Source organism: Microtus pennsylvanicus, chromosome 6 (genome assembly GCF_037038515.1).
Source record: "Microtus pennsylvanicus isolate mMicPen1 chromosome 6, mMicPen1.hap1, whole genome shotgun sequence".
NCBI classification, from domain to species: domain Eukaryota; kingdom Metazoa; phylum Chordata; class Mammalia; order Rodentia; family Cricetidae; genus Microtus; species Microtus pennsylvanicus.
In genome coordinates this window covers 26,155,034-26,178,860 of record NC_134584.1, presented here as the reverse complement: position 1 = coordinate 26,178,860, position 23,827 = coordinate 26,155,034, and the positions used below count along the sequence as shown (strand labels likewise).

Sequence of the window (23,827 nt, the reverse complement as noted above, 5' to 3'; positions counted from 1 at the left end):
AGTTTAAATTGTCATAATTTTAAAAATATTGCATTCTTGATTTCATTATTTCCTCATATACAAGTTTCTAAGTATACATTTTTTTAAGGATACATTTGCTTCTTCCTAGAAGTGGAAACTAGACTATGCTTCTTTTTCCTAGATTTGCCTTATTGCAGAATAAGAGCCATGTATTTTTTTTAAAGCAAGTGATAAAAGTGGTTACAAAGCCTCTCAGTATCTAAGTTCCAAATCTTAAACTTCTCCTTTTCTTAATTAACATAATACTGTTTATAAACTGTATATGGACATGTGCTACATATACATACAATTTGTTATATATAAAGTGTGGGTTTTTTGCAAATGACAAATAAGTATTTTATTTTTACATTCAAAATTTACATTTCCTCCACTCCTCCCATTCCCCTCCTGCCCCTCCACTCACCCTCCTCCCTCCCCCTCCCTCCTTAAGAGAGGGCAGGAAACCCTGTCCTGTGGGAAGTCCAAGGCCCACCCCACTATATCCAGGCCTAGGAAGCTGTGCATCCAAATAGACTAGGGTCCCTAAAAGCCAGTAAATGCAGTAGAAACAAGTCCCAGTGCCTTTATCAATGGCTTCTTAGTCAGCCCCCATTGTCAGCCACATTCAGAGAGTCTGGTTTGATCACATGCTCATTCAGACCCAGTCCAGCTGGATTTGGTGAGCTCCCATTAGAACAGGCACACTGCCTCAGGGGGTACACCAACCACTCGCAGTCCTGACTTCCTTGCTCCTCTTCTCCCTCCTTCTGCTCTTCAACTGGACCTTGGGAGCTCAGTCCGTTGCTCTGCCGAGTGTCTCTGTTTCTATCTCCATCTGTCGCTGGACAAAGATTCTATGGTAATATTCGAGATAATCATCAGTGTGATAGTGGGGCAAGGACAGTTCAGGCACCCTCTCCTCTGCTGCCCAAGGAACTAGCTCGGGACATCCCCGTGGACACCTGGAATCCCCTCTAGAGCAGGAAAGAAGATATCTATATTAAGGAAGCCATTTTAGGGTTGGCTAAAGTGTGTTTTTTTCAGAGGATTAGATTTTAATATCTGTAGTTTAATATATTACCTATTATATAATAAATTACAAATAAGTGGTAATTGTGAGGTCATCACTTACAAATGTAAGGATTTGCTTGAGGAATTAACAATGCAATTGTGTTAAAATATTGCCTCTCGATAAAACTCCATTACTTCAAAAATTCAACAGCAGGACTGTCATATACAGTACATTATTTCTAGTCAAAATACTTGTCAAGTTGGTCAGAGATGTACCTTTAGAGACAAGAAATAGAGGCAATTTTCTCTGAGATTTGTATGGATTCAGCCACCACATCTTCCTGGGGAAGATGTTTAGCAACACATGCTCCTCAGAGAAGGTATATGGCCTAGCTGAGGCACCGCAAAATGATTCCCAACCCAGAGTTAGAGGACAATGTTTTCTCATGCCCATCACCAAGGCTGCAATTTTGATGACACCTGACCCCATAACTCATTTTCTTGATTTTCTTGAGACCTCTGTCAATGGGAACAGGTTGTATAAAGGCCTCTGTGATTCCTGTCACAGAGTGTGTGAGCCAACTAGACCCACTTATGCTGTAAGGCTGTAGCTTTCTTTGATCACAGTTGATATGCAATGGCCTAAAAACCTTATTTTTCCCTGGGTTCTTTTCCTGACCTTATCCTCATTACTGGTCAAGTGAGACCATTACAGGGACAGTGAAATACTGGCACAGTTTGGCTCCTAAGGAGCTCTTCTTGGTAATATTTGTCACTTGGAAATGAGAAAGACAGGTGCCAAGTCACAGAGTCCCTGTAAATGAATGGAGACTTGTGTGACCTCAGAACTTAAGGACAATTCGTGTTACCTCCTCACGGAAGAGACGAAGGAAGAGTCTGCCGTGTGAGCTACCCGAGCTCAGCTTGCACTAAGAAAGATGGGGAAGGGGGAGTAGACTACGTCTCATGGCTTTCACAGAGAATAAGAACACAACTAGACTTGAGGGATTGCTTCTCAGGGCTGCAAATCGGCTGCAGCTCATAACACATAGAATTGGAAGGCTTTATCTGTTTCTTCAGGTCAGAAACTGACATGGCTTGACAAGGAACAGTCATGGCTAGGTGGCAAAGGATTTTAACAGGAAATTGTGGGCTTCTCAGGAAACTTAAAGAACAGCTTGTCTGTTTTATCTGTAGACCAAAGTTTGGCGGGAAATACTGCACTGGAGAAAGAAAACGCTATCGCTTATGCAACGTCCGTCCCTGCCGCTCAGATACTCCGACTTTCCGGCAGATGCAGTGCAGTGAATTTGACACTGTCCCCTACAAAAACGCATTCTATCACTGGTTCCCAGTGTTTAATCAAGGTAAGGGGCCTTCAACATGAATCTCAGGTCCGGAGTTTCTCAGAAGCTCTACAACGCTCATCCGGGGTTCTTAATTGTAGAAGACAATTATACTAACTGGCTCAAGCTGACCTCTAAATGTTGAAGGCTGAGTATGCCCTATTCTTCCCTGTAGGAGATGAAAGTGATGTCCTTCAAACATAGTGCCTCGCTTGCATAAATGAGACATGAATTTAGAATACTCATTGCTTGTGGGTGGTCCCATGGAACGGAAAGTGATTTCGGTAGATATTCAGGACAGATGGGGCAGGAATAATTTAAATGCAGTTGATGAGTTTAGGTATAATGGGTCTTTCTGTGAAGGAAAGAAAAAGTAAGGCATTGAAAAAAGTCATTTCATATGGAGAACAGTTCAAAAAAGTCAAGATCATAAAAATGACTTCATCAGAAATGAATGCTGGGCCTGAGATCAACATTCCATGTGTGAAGCATAGCACAAGAAGATTCAAAAGTAAAATCAAAGATCTCAAGGATGAGCGTCAAGGGATGGAAAATTGACTAAGATGTATTTATGACTAAGATGTAAGTAAGATTGTAACTACCGTGTTGACCACACTGTCAGATATAGCTCTAGATTCTTTCCTGAGCATGAAGTCAGCAATCCTTCATCTATGCTAATCATTATTACTTGAACGAGGAATAAAACAAGAAAGATCTCCCTAACTTAAGGCTATTTGAGGCAAGGGAGTAAAAAGAATAGCTAATCTAACTTTCCTATGATGATTAGATTCCTGAAATTCCAATGTGCTGAGAGTCGTGAGGAGCCACAGATGCAAGAATCTCCCAGTTGGCTTCTAGCACAATTCTACTCAACAGCTCTAGTCAAAAGCTCTTCAGAGCTCTGCCCATATTGAGTCTCCAAAGCATCTTGTTAGCTATCATTTTTCCTTGTCCCCAGTTCTTGCTTTATGTGAGTGAAGCAATCAGGTATTGGTGCAATCAAAACATTCGCTTTTAGGAAAACAAATGTGTATCCTCGCGGGCTCCCAAACAAGTAATGAGAAAGGAACATTTAGTCAGTGCTATCTGTGTCTATGTCCTGCATATTTTGTTGAAAGTGTTGGGGTCACTGAATTTGTGGACTGAATGAGTAGCTTTCTAGGACTAACAAACAAAAACAGGTTCGTTGGTCTTATGGGTGCTCAGTTGTATCCCATACCCTTCCCAAGGGGGCAGAATTGGACTAGAGAGTATTGAATACTGATAGTTCAAATAGCTTGACTTGACATAAAAAGGGTTGATTCAATTTGGCTTTTCATTGATTTATAAGCAATTATCATGTGCCTACTTTTTGCTTAGTATGGCTGTGGGTACTAAAGAAATGACAGTCATAAGAGCAGGCAAAGCTTTTGTATGCTTTGGAGTGACTGGTTTGCATTTATCACTGGAATTGGATATGATGGCTGAGTTGTTTATCTGTGATGGAAGCATCAATCCTCCAGCCTAGTGTTTTCCCCCCTTCTGAACAGCTGCTCTTTCTCCCAAGCCACACAAAATGCATCAAAACTTTTCCCCGTCTTAAATATTTTTATCCTTCATTTCAAGTTTGATGTTTCTACTTCTAATGGTCACTTCTTAAGATTATTAACCCTGAAGGCCGAGCCATCCTGTTTTAGCAGGATCAAAAACGCAACCTTTGATTCAGTAATTACATCCAGTTACATGAGCTGTTTTGGGAGAGCAGATGAATCACACAGTGCGAGGGTAAGATTCATCTATTAAAAACAAGTTTTATTTAATTTTTGCATTTTTATAGCTAACGCTCACTTTTAGGGTCACTGAGAAAAAGTATTCAGTGACTACATTTCTGCAGAACTGAAAGTGCAAACTCTGACTCGGTACATTTTCCTAGCCACACCAGCTTGCTGGAAAGGTTAATCAGGCAGTTTGAGGGCAAGAGTTCACCTGCAAAGTGATTTTAGAGCTTTCACTTAGCCAAATTACAAATGCTATTGAAAGCTAGAGGGAAAACATCACATGACCCAGACGAAAGGATACAGCAGGGCAGGTGAATAGATGTGAGGCAATGAATTCAGCATGAGAGGTTTTAGACTCTGTGGCCCACATCTGAGTCGGTGAATCTCTGGTCCACATGAGGACCGGCGAGAATGAAAACCATCCATTGCCACCCTTGCCTCCTTATGTAGAACCCCTTGTGACAAGATGGATACCTACAGACTCACCCAAAGTACCATGAAAGAGAGGCTGGAGAAGTGGGGCCGGGACACATACAGGACTTTTGACTCAGCATTATAAACTGTTTAAGGGACACTAAACCTCCCGTTTTCATTGCCTTCTTCAATCAGGGTTCTCCCTGGTCTAAAGCATAGGTAAACTCTGAAGGGATAAAAGCAGTTGGTCTAGTGGACGTAGAAGTGGGGGGTTATAATGGGGGTATAGTAGGGGTAAGAGGGTAGTTGAGGCAGGGGAGAGGGAAATCTACTAAGATAAGACACACTTTGAAATGACTTTGAAAATGTCATGATGTTATGTAGTGTATTATATGCTAATTTTAAAGATAAATTAAAAACAGTGGTTGATCTCCATACTGCCTGCTATTGTTTTTGCCATAGATATCTAAGGATATTTGAAGCATTTATCTAATTGTTCTTTACCAATAAAATAATCAGGAGTCAGATACTGGGATAAGAACCTGAAAGATCAGAGAAGCAGGAGAGTAGCCACCAGTGACTTCCTACCTCTTCTGATCTTCCTCCAAAAAGGCCGAGATTCTCTCTCAGACCCGCCTTATTCCTTTCTGTCTCCTATCTGTCCACAGTCCTCCATACCCCTAAGTCAATTTTGCTCAACTAGTGGCTAGCTCCACCCTCTGACTCAAAGCAAGCTTTATTTTCAGAATAAACTCAAACTATCACTCAACAGATATTTCTGAGGCTAGCAAACCACACACTTACATTCAACAGACATTTGTGTTTTGTGTGTGCAGCATACTTAATATGTTTGCATGGTCTAACATTAAAGGGTGTGTCAATCCTATACTGAGAAGACAGAGCAGAGGGTAGTTTTGAAATAAAGGCCTCTCATCATGGAAATACGTTGTGATAACCATGAAATAAAGGAGAGTATTCAATTTCTATTGTTTCAGAGCTGAGGCATTGCTGTAGAAAGGATTATATGTGTTTTATAAACTGTAAATGTTCCAAATCGAATGGAAGAAAAATGCACTCTCATTATATCATCGCATTCAATCTGTTCCCAGGAAGTAATCATTGTTAATAGCACATTCTTTGTTTGCACAAGAATAGATTGTCCTTGTCAATTTTGAAGCTTTCTTGATTCCCTAAGTGTAGATCATAGAATGAAAGTTCACATATTCCTCTCAGTTAATTGCACAGCTTCCCATTACAGAAACTGAACTTAGTTGATGTGTACATTTGTCTCTGGATAAGCATTCCACTGCTGTGCAAATCCTCTTGACTTCTCTCACTAAGGATAATAGTTATTTTTATTACAGTCTGAGCTAATATTGTCTCATGATTAAAATGACATTCCGTGTTGATCCATACAGAATATTTTCACAAATAATATTGATAATGCATTTAGTTGGCAAGGATAAATCAGACGTCTTTTGCAATAATGTTCAATAGTAATCACTCTGGGAGAGGTTAATGTGTCAATGCTTACAATACCGTCTTTCAAAGAATTCCCTCTGTGCAGCCTAACCTCTTAAAACTTTGATCTGGGAATAAAATTTGGGCCCCAATATCACAAACTCAGTGCTGGGTGAAGGAGAATCTTCAATCCTGAACTTCTTTCTTCATCTTATTGAGCATATATTCCTTCCCAGCCTCTACTGGCTGTCAGTAGCTAATCAACATATACTAGACCTGAATGTCCCTAAGAACATGGCTGTTGAGCACACTTCAAATCCACAGCCTTAGAACTGTAGACAAGAGGACCTCTGTAGTTAAGACCCAAGCAGTCTTGGGTGATGACGTCCACAGTTACGGTAAAGAAAGTCTGGAGATACCTGTCTGTCTGAACAAGATTTATATTCTTTATAATAAATGGGCAAACCTCCAGTCATTTAGAAAATATGCAAATGAAGTATGAACTTAATGCAAGCTTGGTTAATAATTAATAATCTGCAGAGGTATTTTGTGTCTGTTTTGTTGTTGTTTTTGTTCGTCATGAGAACTGAGCAGCAGTTACTAATCTCTTCACTATTTGAAAAAATTGGAATGAAAGTCACAAGATGTCAATGCCACTTTTAATGAGCTTTCGAAAACCTTAAGTTAACGGTGAGGATATAGAAATAATGACCATCATTAGCGGAGCCCTTATTGTGTGTCTACAGCACAGGGCCGAGTATTTAGCATACAGCTGAAGCACAGAAAGAGTAAGTCATTTTCCCATGATGATATTAGATTTTCATTAACTGAAACTATTTCAGCTGTTCTCGGTAGAAATTATTATTCCAGGATCTAGCACTTTCTCCACATAAGTGCACCATGAGATAATGTATATTAAGTTAAAATGGAGTCCAGTTGGTGTGTCACCGAGTTTGTGTAATGGTGCAAAATGTGGACTCGTTAAAGATCTCATCAAAGACATTCTTGTGGGGTTACGACGTTTAAATGACACATCGTAGGGGGTAGTACTTTGGACCCTGAACTCAATCGGTCTGGTGGATTAGCTTTGCCGTTCATACTGGAAGATCACAGGACTTATATCTCTTATATCTACGTTTACTAAATGTTGATATAGGTGATAAAAGTACTAACTGCATAGGAATTATGAAAGGAGATAACCTGTATAAATGAAAACGAAGTCCAGAAATAAAGTTTAATAAAGTATTACCTGCTAATTTCAGTAAGTCAACTTTCTTTTAATTTACTGTGTAAACAAGACTAACAAAAATCTCTTTGTGTATTTTATTATTCAGGAGGGATGTCACACAGCACGGACCCACAAACATATAACAAGCATTGGGACTTCACCACTCAGAACTTGGTGTAGTGCTTAACATGGATGGGGGGTTATTCACTATAAAAACACAGTTATGTGATGGAAGATTAAGTACCTCCTTAATATCCGCCCTACTTCATACCTGATTCTTCCCCACAGCTTTGAAGTAGATAAGCATATTATTTAGTTTGAGATAGAGTCTCACCAGGCAGCCTTGGCTGTCCTGGAATTTCTTATATAGACTAGGCTGGCCTCTAACTCACAGAGACTCTTGTGCTTCGGCTTCCTGGGTTCTGGGGTTAAAGGTGTATACCAGCACACCTGGCCGCTGCACAACTTTTTAAAGGGAATCTCTGTAATTTTTTGAGGAAAACTTTCCTTTTCTGCGTGTGTCCAAATACAAAATTATGAGTCTGGTTTCTCAAACTCAGATCAATGTCTTAGGAAGTGGTTCCCTAGCTTGAACAGACGAATGGATGTTCTCATCCCTGAGAAAGCATGATCACTCCTGGGTGGCTGCCCCTAAGCACTTCTACTTCAGGTTGGTCAGTGATAGTGTTAATCTGACTGCCAGGAAAAGAAGTTGACAGTAATTCTAGTTTCTGTTTCGTCCTCCATTCTATGGTCCTGACCATGGCCCTTTGCAGAAAAATCTCTTTGGCATATTCTGACTTTGTCCATCTTCTCATGCAACTATGAAATCTTTGGCATTCTTTATTTTCATATTTCCTTCCTTTGGGTTTATAATGATGTAACTGACCTCTGTCTCCAGTTTGTCCAGAGAACTTAATATTTAGTGACCAGACTCTTAGCTCTTGATTGACTGTGCTTGCTCGAGTTTTAGACTTTCACTTTTGTGAGATGGATCATCACATCCTTACACTAACATAGTTAGTGCTGGCTCCTTAGTTTTGCCTCTGATGTTTATCCATGCAGGATAAGGCTTGTCTCAGCATCAAGAGGCCACCAGCTCTGCCCATAACACACAGATTTAGGGGAGCTTCCCATAGGGATTTCTGAAGAAGACATCCTCAAATTCTCACCTAAAGTAAAAAGTGTGGGCTTGGGGTATAGCTCCATGGTAGAGTGTTTGCCTAGTGTGTGGGTGGCATCAAATTCAATTTTTAGCACTGCAATGAAATGTAACATTCAAAATATAGCATTCAAAAGAAAAATACTACTTTATATATTATCTATTAGAAATTTGAGGCACCTATGCTTTAAGTCTTTTATTTTTCTGAGTATTGTGTGTGCAGATATAGGTAGGTGTGTTTCTTTGATGTTCCTGTCTTTATTCCCAAGGCAGTGAAAAGCTGAATCTTAGAATGACTTCCACGGTAAAGTGATGGGCTCCTGTGATAATTATATTGGGTTCCAGTTTGCAGAATATTGTATTCTTTGCTTCTATGTAGTTGTCAATTTGTATCGAAGCACGTTTTAGAGTTTGTGAAATATGATTACTCATTGGAGGTGTTAAGGTGATGGTGCTGATGTTGGTGCCACGGGAAGGGACTGCCTTCCCCCTAGAACTTGGCTCACTTTGCTACAAAGAGCAAGTGTCAGACTTGTCTAGATCCTGCATTACCTATTATGATTACAGATTTCCTAGGTTAACACTAAATGCCCCAGGCTTTCTTATTTTTAGGTATACAGTTCAGTGTAGGATTGATCATTTACAACAAAGGGCATACAGAATTTTCAACTAGTCTTACAAATACAATTCATTATAAGGTTTTTGTTGACAAAAAGAGGAACAAAACTGCCTACATTTTAGTATGTGTCTTAGGAAGGCAAGAGATGGGTTCTTAAATGGTACTTGTAGGTATGAGTACACAGGAATCTCAGGAAAGGGTCTGAGCTGTAGAGTTACCTCACAGCTTTGTCTTTTTCTCACTTCAGCACATCCTTGTGAGCTGTACTGCAGACCTATAGATGAGCAGTTTTCCGAGAAAATGCTGGATGCTGTCATCGACGGCACCCCTTGCTTTGAAGGTGGCAGCAGCAGAAATGTCTGTATTAATGGCATATGTAAGGTATTGGGTATGTTTCCTTCATCTACAACTTTACAAAATGGTGGGTTTTAAACTTATGAAGTCAGAAGTTGTAAGCTTATTCTTTTATGGCATTTGCATGTATCTGATTTCTTTATTAATAAATGGTCAGCTACACAAGAAGGTAAGACCTCTCAAAACTCATTGAAGACAGTAGGTTTTGAATAATTTTTTCAACTGATACTTTATGTCTTGATTGGCCACAAGGATGCTATTTCAGACTTTAAGCAGAACCAAACTGAAGAGCCCAATTAAAGACACATTATAGGAAAAGGCAACCTTGACTCTTTCAAGAATATTAAATTTGAAAAACAAACTCATCTTAACACTGTTTTCTCTAAAGCGTCTCCATTGTCAACATAAGTGTCTCAGAAGGAGAGTACACGACGGGAAGCAATAACACAGGCTTTTGATTTTTAAGTGTTTTCTAGACTCACCCTGGTAATCAATTCAAACTTTACCTGCTTAGACCTGTTTGTTAATGCTAAGAGTAAAGTCATTAAAAATTACTTCTTGTTGCTTGGATTTAATTTTTCAAGAAATGGAAGAATACGTCTTGTGATCCAAAGTCTAGCCATAAATCTGATTAAAGAGAAGGCGCTTTTAGTTAGTGAAAGGAAAAAGGCACCATGACACCTAATGTACTGTTAATAAGGCAATGTTTTAGGCTTCATGCTCAAGATTGGGAGCTCATTCCACACCATCACTTACCAACTGTAAACCATCTTGGACATCTTTCTGCAAGAATCAGCTTTCTGTCATAATATGAGGATATTATTTCTTCTCGTTTTTATTATTTCTTTGCAATTTTCATACAATGTATTTTAGTCATATTCACCTTCCTCCCCAATCCAACTCCCAGTTCCCTACCCGCCCAGCTGTGTATCTCTTTTTCTTCCCATCAAGCATCATTTCTGTTGCCCTTGTACTCTTAAATAAGTGGCTTTGCTCTAAAGTCTGCCAGCCTGCCAGAGGCCCTTAAGAAAATCTGATTCTCCTTCTTCTACCAGCTATCAGTTGCCAATAGCTTCATGATGAGATATTTTTGTTGTTGTTGTTTATTTCGCTTGAATTGTTCAGGTTTTCTGTGTGCTGTCACAACTTCTGCCTGGGCATGGATGCAATGGCCTTGCTGTGTCTGGAAATTACCATTTCCTTGTAGTCATCTGCTGCCTCAGGCTCTTACAACCTTTAGGCCCCCTCTTCTGCAGTGATTCCTGAATCCTGGAAGGAGAGAATATGATATAGATGTCTCATGTAAGCCTAAGTACCCTGCAATCTCTTATTCTCTGCATGATAACCAGCTGTGAGCATCTCTGTTATCAATCTTCTTTAAAAATAAGTTTCTCTGATAAGGGTTGGGAGATACACCACTCCATGGGTATAGATAATTAGGAGGATTTTTAATACTATGCCTGTCTAGCCACACATTCTTGACCCTAATAACAGTGTTAGGAATGAAGTTCAATTTGTGGAGCAAGCCTCATATCCAATCAGAAAGTGGTTACTTTCAAGACATCCATGTCACTATTGCCCCCAGTGCCCCAGTCTTTCAGGTCAGTCAAAGCTCACAGGTTTCAGATCTGGATAAGAGTGATGTTCACTTTTCTCTTCTAGAGGTGTGGTTGCACCTTTAAACACTCGGAAAGCTAGCCATTAGAGATGAAGCTTTTGAGTGAGCAACAGCTTTACTTCTCTAAGCTCTACGATCTAAGTATGTGGTATCTTTAGCAACGTGAGGTTGCCAAGAGAACTGATAATAGTTTGTAATGTTTGCAGGATCTATGGGAATTTACTGACCAACAACTCTAATAGAGATAAGCCATTCCTGGTACAGGGTCTTTTATTTGTTGGCCTCTGGTAACTAGTAGAGGCATTGTTGCCCTTTTATAGGGTAGCTTCCTTTTAACTCTTTTTATATAAGTGTACATTTATTTTTGGAGGAATATATAGTAGTAGTTTCCATACGATTTATTCAAAACTGTCTTTAAGGTTAGTTTTTGCTCCTTCTGTTCCCTACTTTACCCTTCTGTTTCCCCCACCCACTTAACCCTCTTGTATTCATTAGTATGCTTTAGCTTGACACCACTGCCCTCTGTCCTCTGTTTCCCTTCTTTTGAACTTCTCATGGCTTCTTACCAATTTTCTGATATCTGTGGGGATTCCAAGCAGAATACACATATCCAAAGATTCAAAACTAGCATCTACAAATGAGAGGAAACCAAGCACTGTTTGCCGTTCTGAGTCTGTGTTGCCTGTAATGATTATTTCCCGTTCCATCCATTTACTGGAAATTTTTATAATTTTGTTCACCTTCACAGTTCAATAATATTCCATTGCGTAAATGTACTATACTTTAGAGGGTTCTCAAAGGATGAAATACAAAAGTCAAGAAACATTTTTAAAATGTCAACATCCTTAGCTATCAGAGACATACAAATGAAAAGCACTTTGATATTTCATTTTATCCCAATCAGAAGGTCTAAGATCAAAAGCAAGTGAACAAGTTTGTTTAAAGAAATAAAAGTGAAATACAGTGGTGCTAACTGCTGGCTGGCTGCCATGGGTGTGGTAAGAGGGAAGGCTTGCTCACTGTTGGTGGGGGTGGGAACTGATGCATCCCCTATGGAAATCCCTGTAAAGGGCCCTCAAAAAGCTAGAAATAGATCCACCACGTGATGCAGCTAATAGACGTAATTGATCATTGATGTTCACTATTGCTCTATGGGAAATAACCAGGAAATGGCAACAGCCTGGGTATTGAACGACTAATAATAAAAATGAGGATGTTATATTGTATGCATGTAGGAACTTCCCAAAGAATAATAAAAATGTGATTTTTAAATTAGGATTTTAATAGGTCTACTTAATAGGGATTGCCAAATATTTTTATAAGATCATAGTCCCTAAGCTGTTACAAAAATAGCGCTGACTGAAATACACAATAAGCTCAATACATTTTGCTTTGTAAAAATGTATGGCAATGTTTTCAACTGAGCAAAGTGAAAAATTATTGCATAAATGTTTAGTGTTCCTGAATGGTGTATTTTCCCTCTTGAAACTGCTTTTGTCTTTACCTGAATGGAGACCAAAACACAAGAGGCAAGATAGTTATTTCCAGGTTTTAATGGTTCCAGCCATGATTAGATTTTAATTTTAAAATCATTCAACCAAAATTTTCTGTTAAGTCAATTAATTCTTATGGCAGCTACAAAAAAGCCCGAAACATGTATTTTGGGTTAGACCAGTTTACGTATTTCAGGACCCAACAGCTCCAGCTTACTCTAAAGAAGTAATTCTGGCTGACATGGATATCCTAGCTATATTTTAGAGCATTTGGACAGCCTTTAAAAAATCACTGATTTCTGCGCTATGTCTCAAACTTGTTAATTCAGAATCCTGTGACAGGGACAGTGATATTTTAAAAGCTTCCAACACAATTAGTATGCAGACAGAGCTGAGAACTGTAGTCACCAGAAAGGTAATGCTAAAACTGACTTTTAGACCTGAGAAAATTTGCATGTATAAAGATACTATTTTATTTTGTATATGAAAACTAGTGTTTTGAGCAAAATATGAAGAGTTCTAGCTATCTACTGAAATCCATTAAATGAACTTAATAGAATAAGCCAATTTCTCTCAGTTGGCATTCTCCTCTTTTCTAGATGTCAGTTAAGATCTTTTTTAGGAGCGACAACTGGCTACTTTCTGTAGATCCACACTAAATTTTTAAGTTCAAAAACTTATGTCAAAAAATATACATAATAGCCTAGATATAAATTATCCTCCCAAGATCTAGGTTGTAGGAATCTTCTAGCGTATCTAGTCTCCTTATTCTATTGCTATATTCTCTGAATTAGCTATCAACCAAGTTTCAGATACAAAAAATAAGCTCTGACTCCTCCTTAGCAGAAAACAACAAACCACCATTTCAAAACAAGTTCTGCCACCAAGAAGTCTGTGTTCAAATTCAAGCTTTGGGAACACAGATAATGTCAGCCACTCAGTAAAAGGTGGTTACAGTGTAGCTGGAGGAGACTCTGGCAAAGAGCCAGAGAGATTGTTCTGGAAATTTTCAATCTAGGTGGTCTGAGAATGCCTTTCCCAGTGACAGTTTGATGCAAGTTCCCAAGAAGTATCCCCTCAGAGTGTCTTGAGTGAGAGAACAAATTAACCGTGGGAGAGAGTGTTGGAGGCAGTGTGAGGAGCAGAAGGGAGAGACGCACAGTGAGCCTGGAGTTACAGCCATGGGTGTGGTGGGGTCATGGACCCCGCAGTAAGGGTTTGGGCTCACAGCAATGGTGAGCTATCAAAGAGCCAAGATGCAAGGTGCCCTAAGAGCTTCAAATGTGACTGGGGAAACGACTTAGCCACTCTGAACTACTTTCTACAGCTTAAACAGGAAAAATAAAACTATAGCAGGGCCATCAGAAACTGCTTCCTATTAGCTTGGTGATTTAAGACCAAAGAAACATATTGTCTTAGAATTCTTCAAGCTAGAAGTCTTAAATGAAGTGTGGGCATAGCCACGTTCCCTCTGAAGGCTTAGTGAAGACTTTGACACCCCATGTCACTTCTAACCTTTAGCTGCCTCACTTTCTGTCTCTATCTGTCTTTATTAGGGCAGTCTTCACTCCATGTGTCTGTGTCTGCAGAACTGTTCATCTAGGCACCGGTTATTGAGTTTAGAACCTCTGTAATCCTGCGTGACCTCTTCCTCTTTTGATTATATCTGCAATGATCCTCTGTCCTCCGTAAGATCACATCCACAGCGGCACATTCCACTGACGGCAGAAAGGGCATTCGAAAGGTCCCTGTAGGCAAAGCACATGCGGTCAGATTCAAATGTATTTCTTTCTCTTCAGAGTCCTCCCTTATCCGCAGCAGGGAGGACTGACCTATTAGACACTTCGTTTAGTTTTTAACTCTTGGGGGAGCGTTCTTGTTTGCTTTCTTTTGCTATGATAAACACCATGACTAAACACAACCTGGGGAGGAAAAGGTTTATTTCAACTTACAGGTTACAGTCCAACATTTTTCTACACCTCAGTAGCACAAAAGCTAGCTCTGCCCTCATTGGCCTGGGTCCTCCTACATCAATTAACATTTAAGAAAATGTTCTACAGACATGCCCACCAGTCAATCTAATGGGTGCAGTTCCCAAATGAGACAACCTCAAATGACTCTGGGCTGTGTCAAGTTGACATCTGTAACTAACTAAGAAAGGAAGGTCTGTCTCCTCAGTAATCTAGAGTTCCATGACAAAATATACTAGGAAAATATTCAGGTCTCTTCTCTCCAACTCTTGCCGCTAGATATGTGTGCTGATATTGCTGGAGAAACATGATCACCCACTCCAAGTAGAAAGGAATGGACTTGAGAGATTTGTGTTTAATTTTTGGTTTGCCTTACTGTCCACATTAAAAGCATTCCTCTGCTGGTAGAGATTAAAAAAAATACTTCAAAATCAACATGTCTCAGAATATGCTTCTCTGCCTTACTCCAAGTTAGTGGACGAATACCGAGAATGTGATTTATAAAGGCCAGCCTATTAGAGAGTACACAAGGTTGGTATAAGTGTGGCACTTGTGTGAGGGCTGGAATTTTATTTCTAGCTAGTGCAAACATCTAGTTCACACACTCTTCTTTCCATTGTGACTTGTATAATTGAGTTTTGATTTTCATAAAAATCTCTTAGTGTTTTTTGTTCACTGTAGTAATAAGGGCGGCGGGGCTGCGTCCCCAACACCCCAGCCACCTGCACGGCTAGCTTATGCCCGAAATAACAACACACAAACTGTATTCATTTAATCACTGCTTGTCCCATTTCTATCTAGCCTCTTCTCGGCTAACTCTCGCACCTGGACTAGCCCATATCTGATCATCTGTGTAGCGCCCCTAGGTGCGCTTACCCGGAAGATTCTAGCCTATGTCCATCCTGGGTCGGAGCTTCTCTCGTGTGCATCTTCCCTGGAGCGGGGAGCATGGTGTCTCTCTGCGGCATCTGCTCCCGAGAGGAGAGCTGTGGAGTCTGAGCTCACTTCCTCTTCCTCCCAGCGTTTTGTTCTGTTTACTCCTCCCACCTATCTTCTAACCAATGAGGGCCAAACAGTTTCTTTTTATTTAACCAATGACCTTCCTCCATCAGTTCACCAACTAAATCAGGTAGCAGATAGTTTTTGCACCTACAAGGTAATTGGAAGTGACTAACCTGAGAATTTGATGTCAGTGGGTTTCCATGAGGCTCTGCTGATCAAGAGGATAAAGCCTCAAACCTTTTTTTGAGGTGGATTTCTTATACCCAACATGAAAGGAAATTAAGGACTATGGTGGTTTCCCACACATTCTCATGCAGCCTGAACCAGAAAAGTTTATTTGAAATTCACCTGTTACATAAATTTTCAGATTGATAGCCTGATTTCAGGGGTTTGTTTTGAGCCATGGAAAACTTGAAGTTTCATCATACCCTCTTTCCATTCTGGGGATTTTAGAATGAAAAAGATTTCTTAACAAATATTTTGTTAACCATGTTAACAAAAATAAATCAGAAGTGAAGCAAAGATGATTCAGAAGGACCACTGTGCAGAACACAGAATGGACTGGATCCAGGACACGGAATGGACTGAATCCAGAGCATGGAATGAACTGGATCTAGAAAACAGATAGGCTGGGTCCAGAACATGGAATGGCCTGCATCCACAACACAAGATGGACTAGATCCAGAATATGGAATGGACTGAATCCAGAACATGGAGTGGGCTGGATCCAGAACATGGGATGGACTGAATCCAGAACATGGGGTGGGCTGGATCCAGAACATAGAGTGGGCTGGATCCAGAACACAGAATGGACTGGATCCAGAACACAGAATGGACTATATCTAGAACACAGAATGGACTTGATTCAGAACACAGAATGAACTGAACCCAGAACATGGGATGGGCTGGATCCAGAACATGGGATAGACTGGACCCAGAACACAGGATGGACTGGATCCAGAGCACAGGAACAAACTTGGGTTTAGTAAAGAGGGGGAACAGCTAATTCTCTCTCCAAAGGTGGGGGAGGGAAGGACACAGAATAGGTTGGATACTGACAAGGGTGAGGTGCACTGGGGGGCTCTGAAGGGCCTGATGATGGTTCCAAGGTTAAAGATTTCATCAATTCTTGGTCTGGTGTCATCTCAGCAACAGGCTAGAGTCCTCCAACATTTGCTGATCTGCCTGCTACCCCTAGTCAAGAACCAAAAAGACTAACTCTAGTGAGAAAATGAAGGGACTGCGCAGCTGCATCATCCCTGGGGTGAGAAGGAGACTATACAGGTGTCTTCTACACAGACTTGCTGCTCCACCAACTCCAGTTCTAAAATGGTTGTTGCAGTTGGGTGTTTCACGTTGTGTTCAGTTCTAACTCTGACAAGGGGAACTTGAAGCTGCAGTAACTGTCTGCTTGTCCCCTTCCTAAGCAAGGTCAGTTACACTTTGTCTTTATGGGTGCTTTAGTCAAGGATTCAATGGCTCTTAGATCAAAAACATTTGAGGAAAAATGCCTGAAATAATCATGTAGAGACCTTTTTCTTGTTCCTTGGAAAATATATCTTATAGTATAGCTATATATGTTATAACATATATAATGTAGTAAAACAACTGAGTATATGGAGTTCATTGTATTGGGTATTTTTTAAATTGTTTCTCTTTTATTGAAAATAGATTGTTTTCTCATATAAAATATCCTGATTATAGTTTCCTCTCCCTTGACTGAGCCCAGCTCCTCTTCTCTTCCCCTCCCCTCATTTCCAGAATTCCCTCCCTTTGGGTTTTCTTTACTGATTCTATTTTCAGTTTCAAGTCTTGAACATTTTTTTTCTTCCTTACTGTTTATTTATTCCTCATTGTTTGTGTTTTCTTGTATTCCTTCAGTGGATCTATTCATTTCTTCTTTAAGAACCTTGATCATATTCATAAAGGCTGTTTTAAGGTCTTTGTATTATGCTTCAACAATGTTAGAGTATTTAGGGCCTTCTGTGCTAGGATAGCTGGGCTCTAGTGGAGACATACTGCCCTGACTGGTTTTGATTGTGTTGTGACACTGGCATCTCAGCATCTAGATTTGAGATAGTTATAGGTCTAGTTGCTGATTTTTAGATTTATCTTTGTTGGGTGAGTGTTTTGCTCCTTGGTTTCTGTTTCCTCTCTGGATTTTTAGAGAGTGGAATGGCTGTGTGTTACCTGCTCTCCTGGCATGTTCTGCTGGTGTGTTCACAGGGATTGCCTGCTGCTGTTGGGGGCTGAGTAACTGGGATGAGTTTGGGGAAGGAAGATTGGAGAGAATGCCTCTGTGATCCATAGGGGATGGGGTCATTGAGGAAAGGAAGACCACAGCAGGTTTTCTACTATAGAACTCGGGATGAGACTTGGAGGATTGGATTTCAGGAGCAGTACGAGAGGTGTGGATCTGCCTTCGGGTCTACTTATCATCCTGGGAGGAGCTATGCTTGGGTTAACAGGTGTTGCCTGCTGGAGTTAGGGTCTGGAAAGTGGGGAGAGAGAGGTTAGGAGGGGATGACTTGTGGGATCTACAGGATATGTGGGCAGGGGTAAGGGAAGGCTATAGTTGGTGTTCTGTTGCAGCACTAGGAACTAGACTTGGAGATTTGATCTGAGGGAACAGAGAGAGAGAAGGTCTGCAGTCTACCTGGTTTTCTGGTAGGTATGGCCTCTGCATTGACTGTTATGCTTAGCTTACAGATGATTTAAAGAATATGTTATATGCAAACATCATGCCCTTTGTATAAGGGATTCGAGCATCTGAAATGTTGATTGTCTTGAGGCCAACCCCCCCCCATGACTGTTGAGGGATGATTCTATTTTTTTTTTTGTCAATAGTAGGGCACTTTGGTTATTCCTGTGCCTGCCACCAGGAAAAGAAAACAAGCACCCCAGTTTATGATTAATAATGTGGGAGATGAGAAGTTAAGGTAGAGTTAGGTATAACGTCTCCTAGTCACGTCATTCATCCCAACCTTTTCTTCCCCACAGAGGGTCGGCTGTGACTATGAGATTGATTCTAATGCTACTGAAGATCGCTGTGGTGTGTGCCTTGGAGATGGATCTGCCTGCCAGACTGTGAAGAAGCTGTTTAGACAGAAGGAAGGATCCGGTAATACACAAACCCAGCCAACTGAAGTATCTAGGGACTTTGGAAAGCCAAAAAGAAAAAAAATTAATTTCCTTGTTTTTATTTTAAAAATAGCTTGTAAAAACTTCAAAATAGAATATATTTCTCACCACTAAGGAATCAGCTCCCTTTGGCAGTTACAGGAAAAACATTGGTTGCTAAGAAAATACAAGAAGTGTCACACTGACCTTCGGGCTCGTGGCTGCTCAAGGGAATCGATAACAGTGTGGTCTCTAGGAGGGCATCCTTCTTCAAAATATGCATCATTAAGAGTAGCAGGAGAAAGACAATGACATTGTATTAAACCAAAAACCAGGGGAGAGATGAGGTCAAAAGCTATTGGTGAAGAACATACTCAGAAGATGGGTTCTGTATTTGAGGATGGGGAAGCCAGGATGGAACAGGTGGGAAGGCAGCAGTACTGAAATGTAGCTTCATGGTCAAAGGGAAGGAAGGACAGCAGTCCTTCGGATCTCCAGCGTATGAACAGTTGTACCTTATGAGTCTCAGGGGAGCTCTTCTACCTAACATGACTGTTAACATAGACTGCTCATTTGTTGGGTTTTTTTTTTATGTTTTTATTGACCTCTACATTTTTCTCTGCTCCCCTCCCTGCCTCTCCCCTCCCCACTTTTTAGAACATTAATTTTTATATAGTTCTTTTTCATTCTGTGACTTATGTTAAAGACAGAGCTGTATCTGAGCCAGACACCTACAGGCTACTGCGCTCCTGTGAGGAACCAGAAGATGGATTTAATAAATTGAACGTTTTCTCAGGAAGTTCCTCACATACGTTGTGAGCATTAGGCCACTAGTGAACATTGTTTGGGTTGCCACTAGCAGACATCATTGGAGGAAATTTATGCAGACTTAGTCACGTGACTGCTTTCTGAGCACCTGCTTCTCAGAAGTGACAATGACAAGGAACCCTTGCAGTCCGCAGAGGGAAAAAGAAGTATTTGATTCACTGGCACACTGGGTTCCTGGTCATTGTCACTGGGTTCCTTTGCGATGTGATTACGGACACCCGAGAGGAAACTACTTAAGGGTGGAAAAAATGATTTTGACACAGGGTTTTAGAGATTTCAATCCATTCTTGGCAGACTGCACTGTTTCTGGGTCCTAAATGGCAGAATGTCATGGCAACAGGAGCATGTGGCAGAAACTATCAATCACATGACAATCAGATTTCCAGAGGACACTCACTGTGGTCTCCTGGCTCTAGCTAGCCCCTACCTCCTACTTTTTATTGCAGCCTGATAATGCCATCAGATTAGGTTAGAGCTCTTAGGATCCAAACGCTTCCCTGACCCTATCAGCTAATACATTAGCCTGTACACACACACACACACACACACACATGCATGCACGCCGCACACAAGCTCTCACGAAGAATTAACAAGATGACTAGTGCCTTAAAACCACTTAGAGAAAATGTAATCTTTGAATGGTAGATCTGAGAGAATCCTTACCCATCATCCTTCAGTTCCTATTGTTTGTACAGATGAATTCAAAAGAGTTAAATGAACTGAAAAGAGGTAGATGAACTGATGCAATTCATAGAGATAATGTATAAACTGGAACACAAGGCCATCTTAAAACCCTCGGGGCTCCAGGGAAGCATAAACATGGGAGTGTAGCGAGCAAGTGAACAGAGGCAACCACTACGTGTTCATTTCTTCTCTCCCCAGTGTGCCTCCTACCATGGCAACCATTGAACAGAGGATTGCCACTGGAGTTGACCTATACTTTAAAATAGATATGTGTTTTTTTTTCCAGAAAGCCAGATCAGAGCACCGGAAATAAGTTATAAGTCTGTAATTTAGGAGGAAATGAGAAGGGAAGGCTTCCTAATGAACAGGATTGTGCAATGGTAATAGAAAGCAAAGCGCAGAACTTAAGTTTTCATCATGGGCTGATTGAAGCAAACCAGGTGGCAATCAATTCAAAGTTCCTTCCGGAAGTTCTTAATGAATGGCAGCTTGGGTTAAATTATATCTAAGAATCTATTTTTGACGTGATGGTGATGGTGAAGAAGGAACGTATGTGTGTAGCCAGTGAATTGCTTGGGGGAGCTGATCTGATGATGACAATAAAAGGGGGCGGGAGCAATGCCAGTAGGAAGCTAACATGGAGCTCAGACATTTTGAACCATTCTTATAGAGTCACAGAGAAATAAATGTTGGGTCAACCATAAATTCTCAGAGTCCCATCTGTATTACTCACCTACTGTTACTGAGTTGTTGACTTGCTAAGTCACGAAGCACCTGAGAATTCTGCTCCTGCGAAGTCTCTTTCCAATTCAACACAGTTGGTGATTCTTCCCATCCCAGTGGCCATGTAGCATGGGCACCAAAGGCTGGAGATGCCCAGAAGAGGATAACAGGCTGTACTAGCTGAGAAGCGAGTATGCCTCCTTCATTATTGTCTCTTTTGTCCTTAGGTTATGTTGACATCGGACTTATTCCCAAAGGGGCGAGGGATATAAGGGTAATGGAAATCAAGGCAGCTGGAAATTTCCTGGCCATTAGAAGTGAAGATCCAGAAAAGTATTACCTCAATGGAGGGTTTATTATCCAGTGGAATGGGAACTATAAACTGGCAGGGACTGTCTTCCAGTACGACAGGAAAGGCGATCTGGAGAAGCTGATGGCTCCAGGCCCCACCAATGAGTCAGTGTGGATTCAGGTAACTCTGAAGAGAAACAAGGGAGCCGCTGACCAGTGTGTTTGCTGGTATCCTTCTCATTTCCTTCCCACACCATTTAATGGAGGACATTAACAGTGAGTCATTAGTTGCCTTAACAAAGAGCAGGGAGGAAGAAAGATATTTGTGCTGTTTCTTCTTTGTTCTTTAGAACTGCTGAAACCTTAGGAACAAAATTCAAGATCTTAAAGCCATCCATCAGGAGGTTTGAACTTAGTTCTCAGGCTGATCTCTTCCTTGTGTGTCTAAAGTGTCCCAGGTTGGCTTCCCAGCAGTGGATGAACTGAGGTGCCACAAGGAGGGCTTACATTATAGTATTGCATCAAAGGTTTTGTCTTTGTTAGACAAAATGGGAACTGTAGAAAATGGGATGGCTGTGCTGAGTAGGTGAAAGTAGCTCGGGAATGAGAGATGGTCCAACTGAGTCAGATTTAGTCACATCCTAAAACCAGAAGGAGGTCGATTCAGAGCCAGAAGACAGAAGACTCTTGGAAGATGGAGGACAATGTTTCTAGCAACATATTTTGTCCTAGAACTACTATACATTAAAGTTAGTCCTCCACCAAGAGCTAGAGAAGGAACTTCATTAAGACAACAACTGTAATACAAGTTAATATCTGAGTGCTAACTTCATGTCATATAATAATCTGTGTGTGTAGATGGGTTTGCTTTAACCCTTATGCAAACTCCATCATAGGTGCTTCATAGGTTGTTTTGAAGATTGTAAGTACACAGGGCATAGGGTGATGCATTGGCTGAATCCCACAGTGAAATGTCCATATGATTAAAATTCCTTATTTACATGGATGGAAATTTCTATATTTCAGCCAATAAACAATTGTATAAATATAGACGATATAAATATAGACAGCAAAAGTAGATGTGATCGACAAATACAGAGAGACATAGGTGGAAAACCACCCACAGCAACACATACTTCTATAGCTACTGCTAAATGAGAGACAGTCTGTAAGGTTTTATGTGCATGTGTTCATGCATGTATATGTGTTATCATTCATGACGCGGGTGACCTGAGGCAGGTCCTATGAGGGGTGGTGGTGGGTGACCCGAGGCTGTGAGGGTCCCTTGGCAGGTGGGAGGCAGATAGATATGCCATGCCGAGAGAGCTTGGGTATAGAGTTTATTTAGTGGGTATTTGGGAACTGCGTAAGAGTAAGGGTTATTGGGGAGGGAGAGAAGGGGAGAGAGAAGGGGGGTCAGAAGAGAAGGAAGTGGAAGAAAGGGACGGGAGAGAGGCAGAAGCTGCCTCTTCAGACAGAAAGAGTGCAAGGACTAGACAGGAGGCTGGAGATCCCCTTGCCTTGGTGGGAAGGAGGAGATTGGGAGTGGGTGGGGCTTGTCTCTTAAAGGAACAGAGTACCCAGGCGACAGGCCAGGTCAGCAGATTTACAACAATATGTATGTGCAGGGGTGCAAATATCCCAGAGATCAGTGTCAGTTTGATCAATGACCTGCCTTATTGTATTTGACTTTTTTGAGACAAGTCTCCTGCTAAACCTGGAACCTGCTGATTCAATTAGACTGGCTGGCCTGCAAACCCTAAAGCCTGCTTCTGTGGTGCTGGGATTATTGGTGCATGCTTGCATCATGCCTGCCTGGCTTTTTACATGGGTACACAGTAGGCACTTTACCTGCTTCTCCATCTCCCTAACTTCTGGGTAGCATTTTAAAATGACCTCTTTACAGTCCATACTCATGACGGTTTAACGTGGCTCTTCTCTTGCATTTTAGCTCCTCTTCCAGGTGACTAACCCCGGTATCAAGTATGAGTACACAGTCCGGAAAGATGGCCTTGACAATGACGTGGAGAAGTTTCTGTACTTCTGGCAGTTTGGCCGCTGGACCGAATGCAGTGTGACGTGTGGGACAGGTGAGGAACAACTGCTGTCTCTTACAAACCCCACCAGCTTCCGAGTAGGTCAAAGAGATTATCTGAGTCTGTGGTTTCCGTTCTTTGCCTGCCCATCTTCAGACTCTCACAGACGCATCCCAGTGATCCCTTTGAGCAATGGCTGTGAGGGGTGTGGCTTAAAGGAATGGGTATTCTGCTTACATCTCATTGGTCTGCTTCTGTCACGTGGGTACCACCCCACCACAAAGGGAGACTGGGAAATATGAAGACGCAGGAGGACGTGGGGAAAGCCTAGACATGGTCTCAGCGATAGATGAACTTTGCTCAGGCCAGTGAAGGCAGACGCCAGGCCCGTTGGTGTGTGGGCTCCCACTCATTTCAGGAACTTTAAAATAATGTCCTATGTGGGAGCTTTATTTCCGTGACTGTCTTTGACCAAACTGGAGTCTGTTGGGGAACTTCTTGCCTCCTTCCTGGATCTAATGTCTATAAGACCAGAGCACCTGTGTAGCAGACATTCAAGGTGTGTGGTGTAGCAGGAGAAATCCAGGGAGGGACAGAATGCTCCAGGAAGCCATTCTTCTCCTCCATAGGCTTCCTCATTGCTCTAACCTGGCCTCTTTCCTTGCTTCCCTACCCTGAAGAAGCAGTCACAGAATAGGGTCTAGACTCAG

At 41.3% G+C, this 23,827-nt stretch overlaps 1 protein-coding gene across 2 annotated transcripts in view; it reads left to right on the top strand.

The window, feature by feature from the left end:
* Adamts12 (ADAM metallopeptidase with thrombospondin type 1 motif 12) overlaps window positions 1–23,827 on the top strand; it is a 231,404-nt gene that overhangs the window by 152,748 nt on the left and 54,829 nt on the right. For both annotated transcript variants that reach the window (XM_075975878.1, XM_075975877.1), the window contains exons 12-16: window positions 2,209–2,378; window positions 9,246–9,379; window positions 18,436–18,556; window positions 21,018–21,262; window positions 23,033–23,171. In XM_075975878.1, coding sequence (XP_075831993.1) covers window positions 2,209–2,378; window positions 9,246–9,379; window positions 18,436–18,556; window positions 21,018–21,262; window positions 23,033–23,171 — 809 coding nt within the window. The remainder of the gene's footprint in view (window positions 1–2,208; window positions 2,379–9,245; window positions 9,380–18,435; window positions 18,557–21,017; window positions 21,263–23,032; window positions 23,172–23,827) is intronic.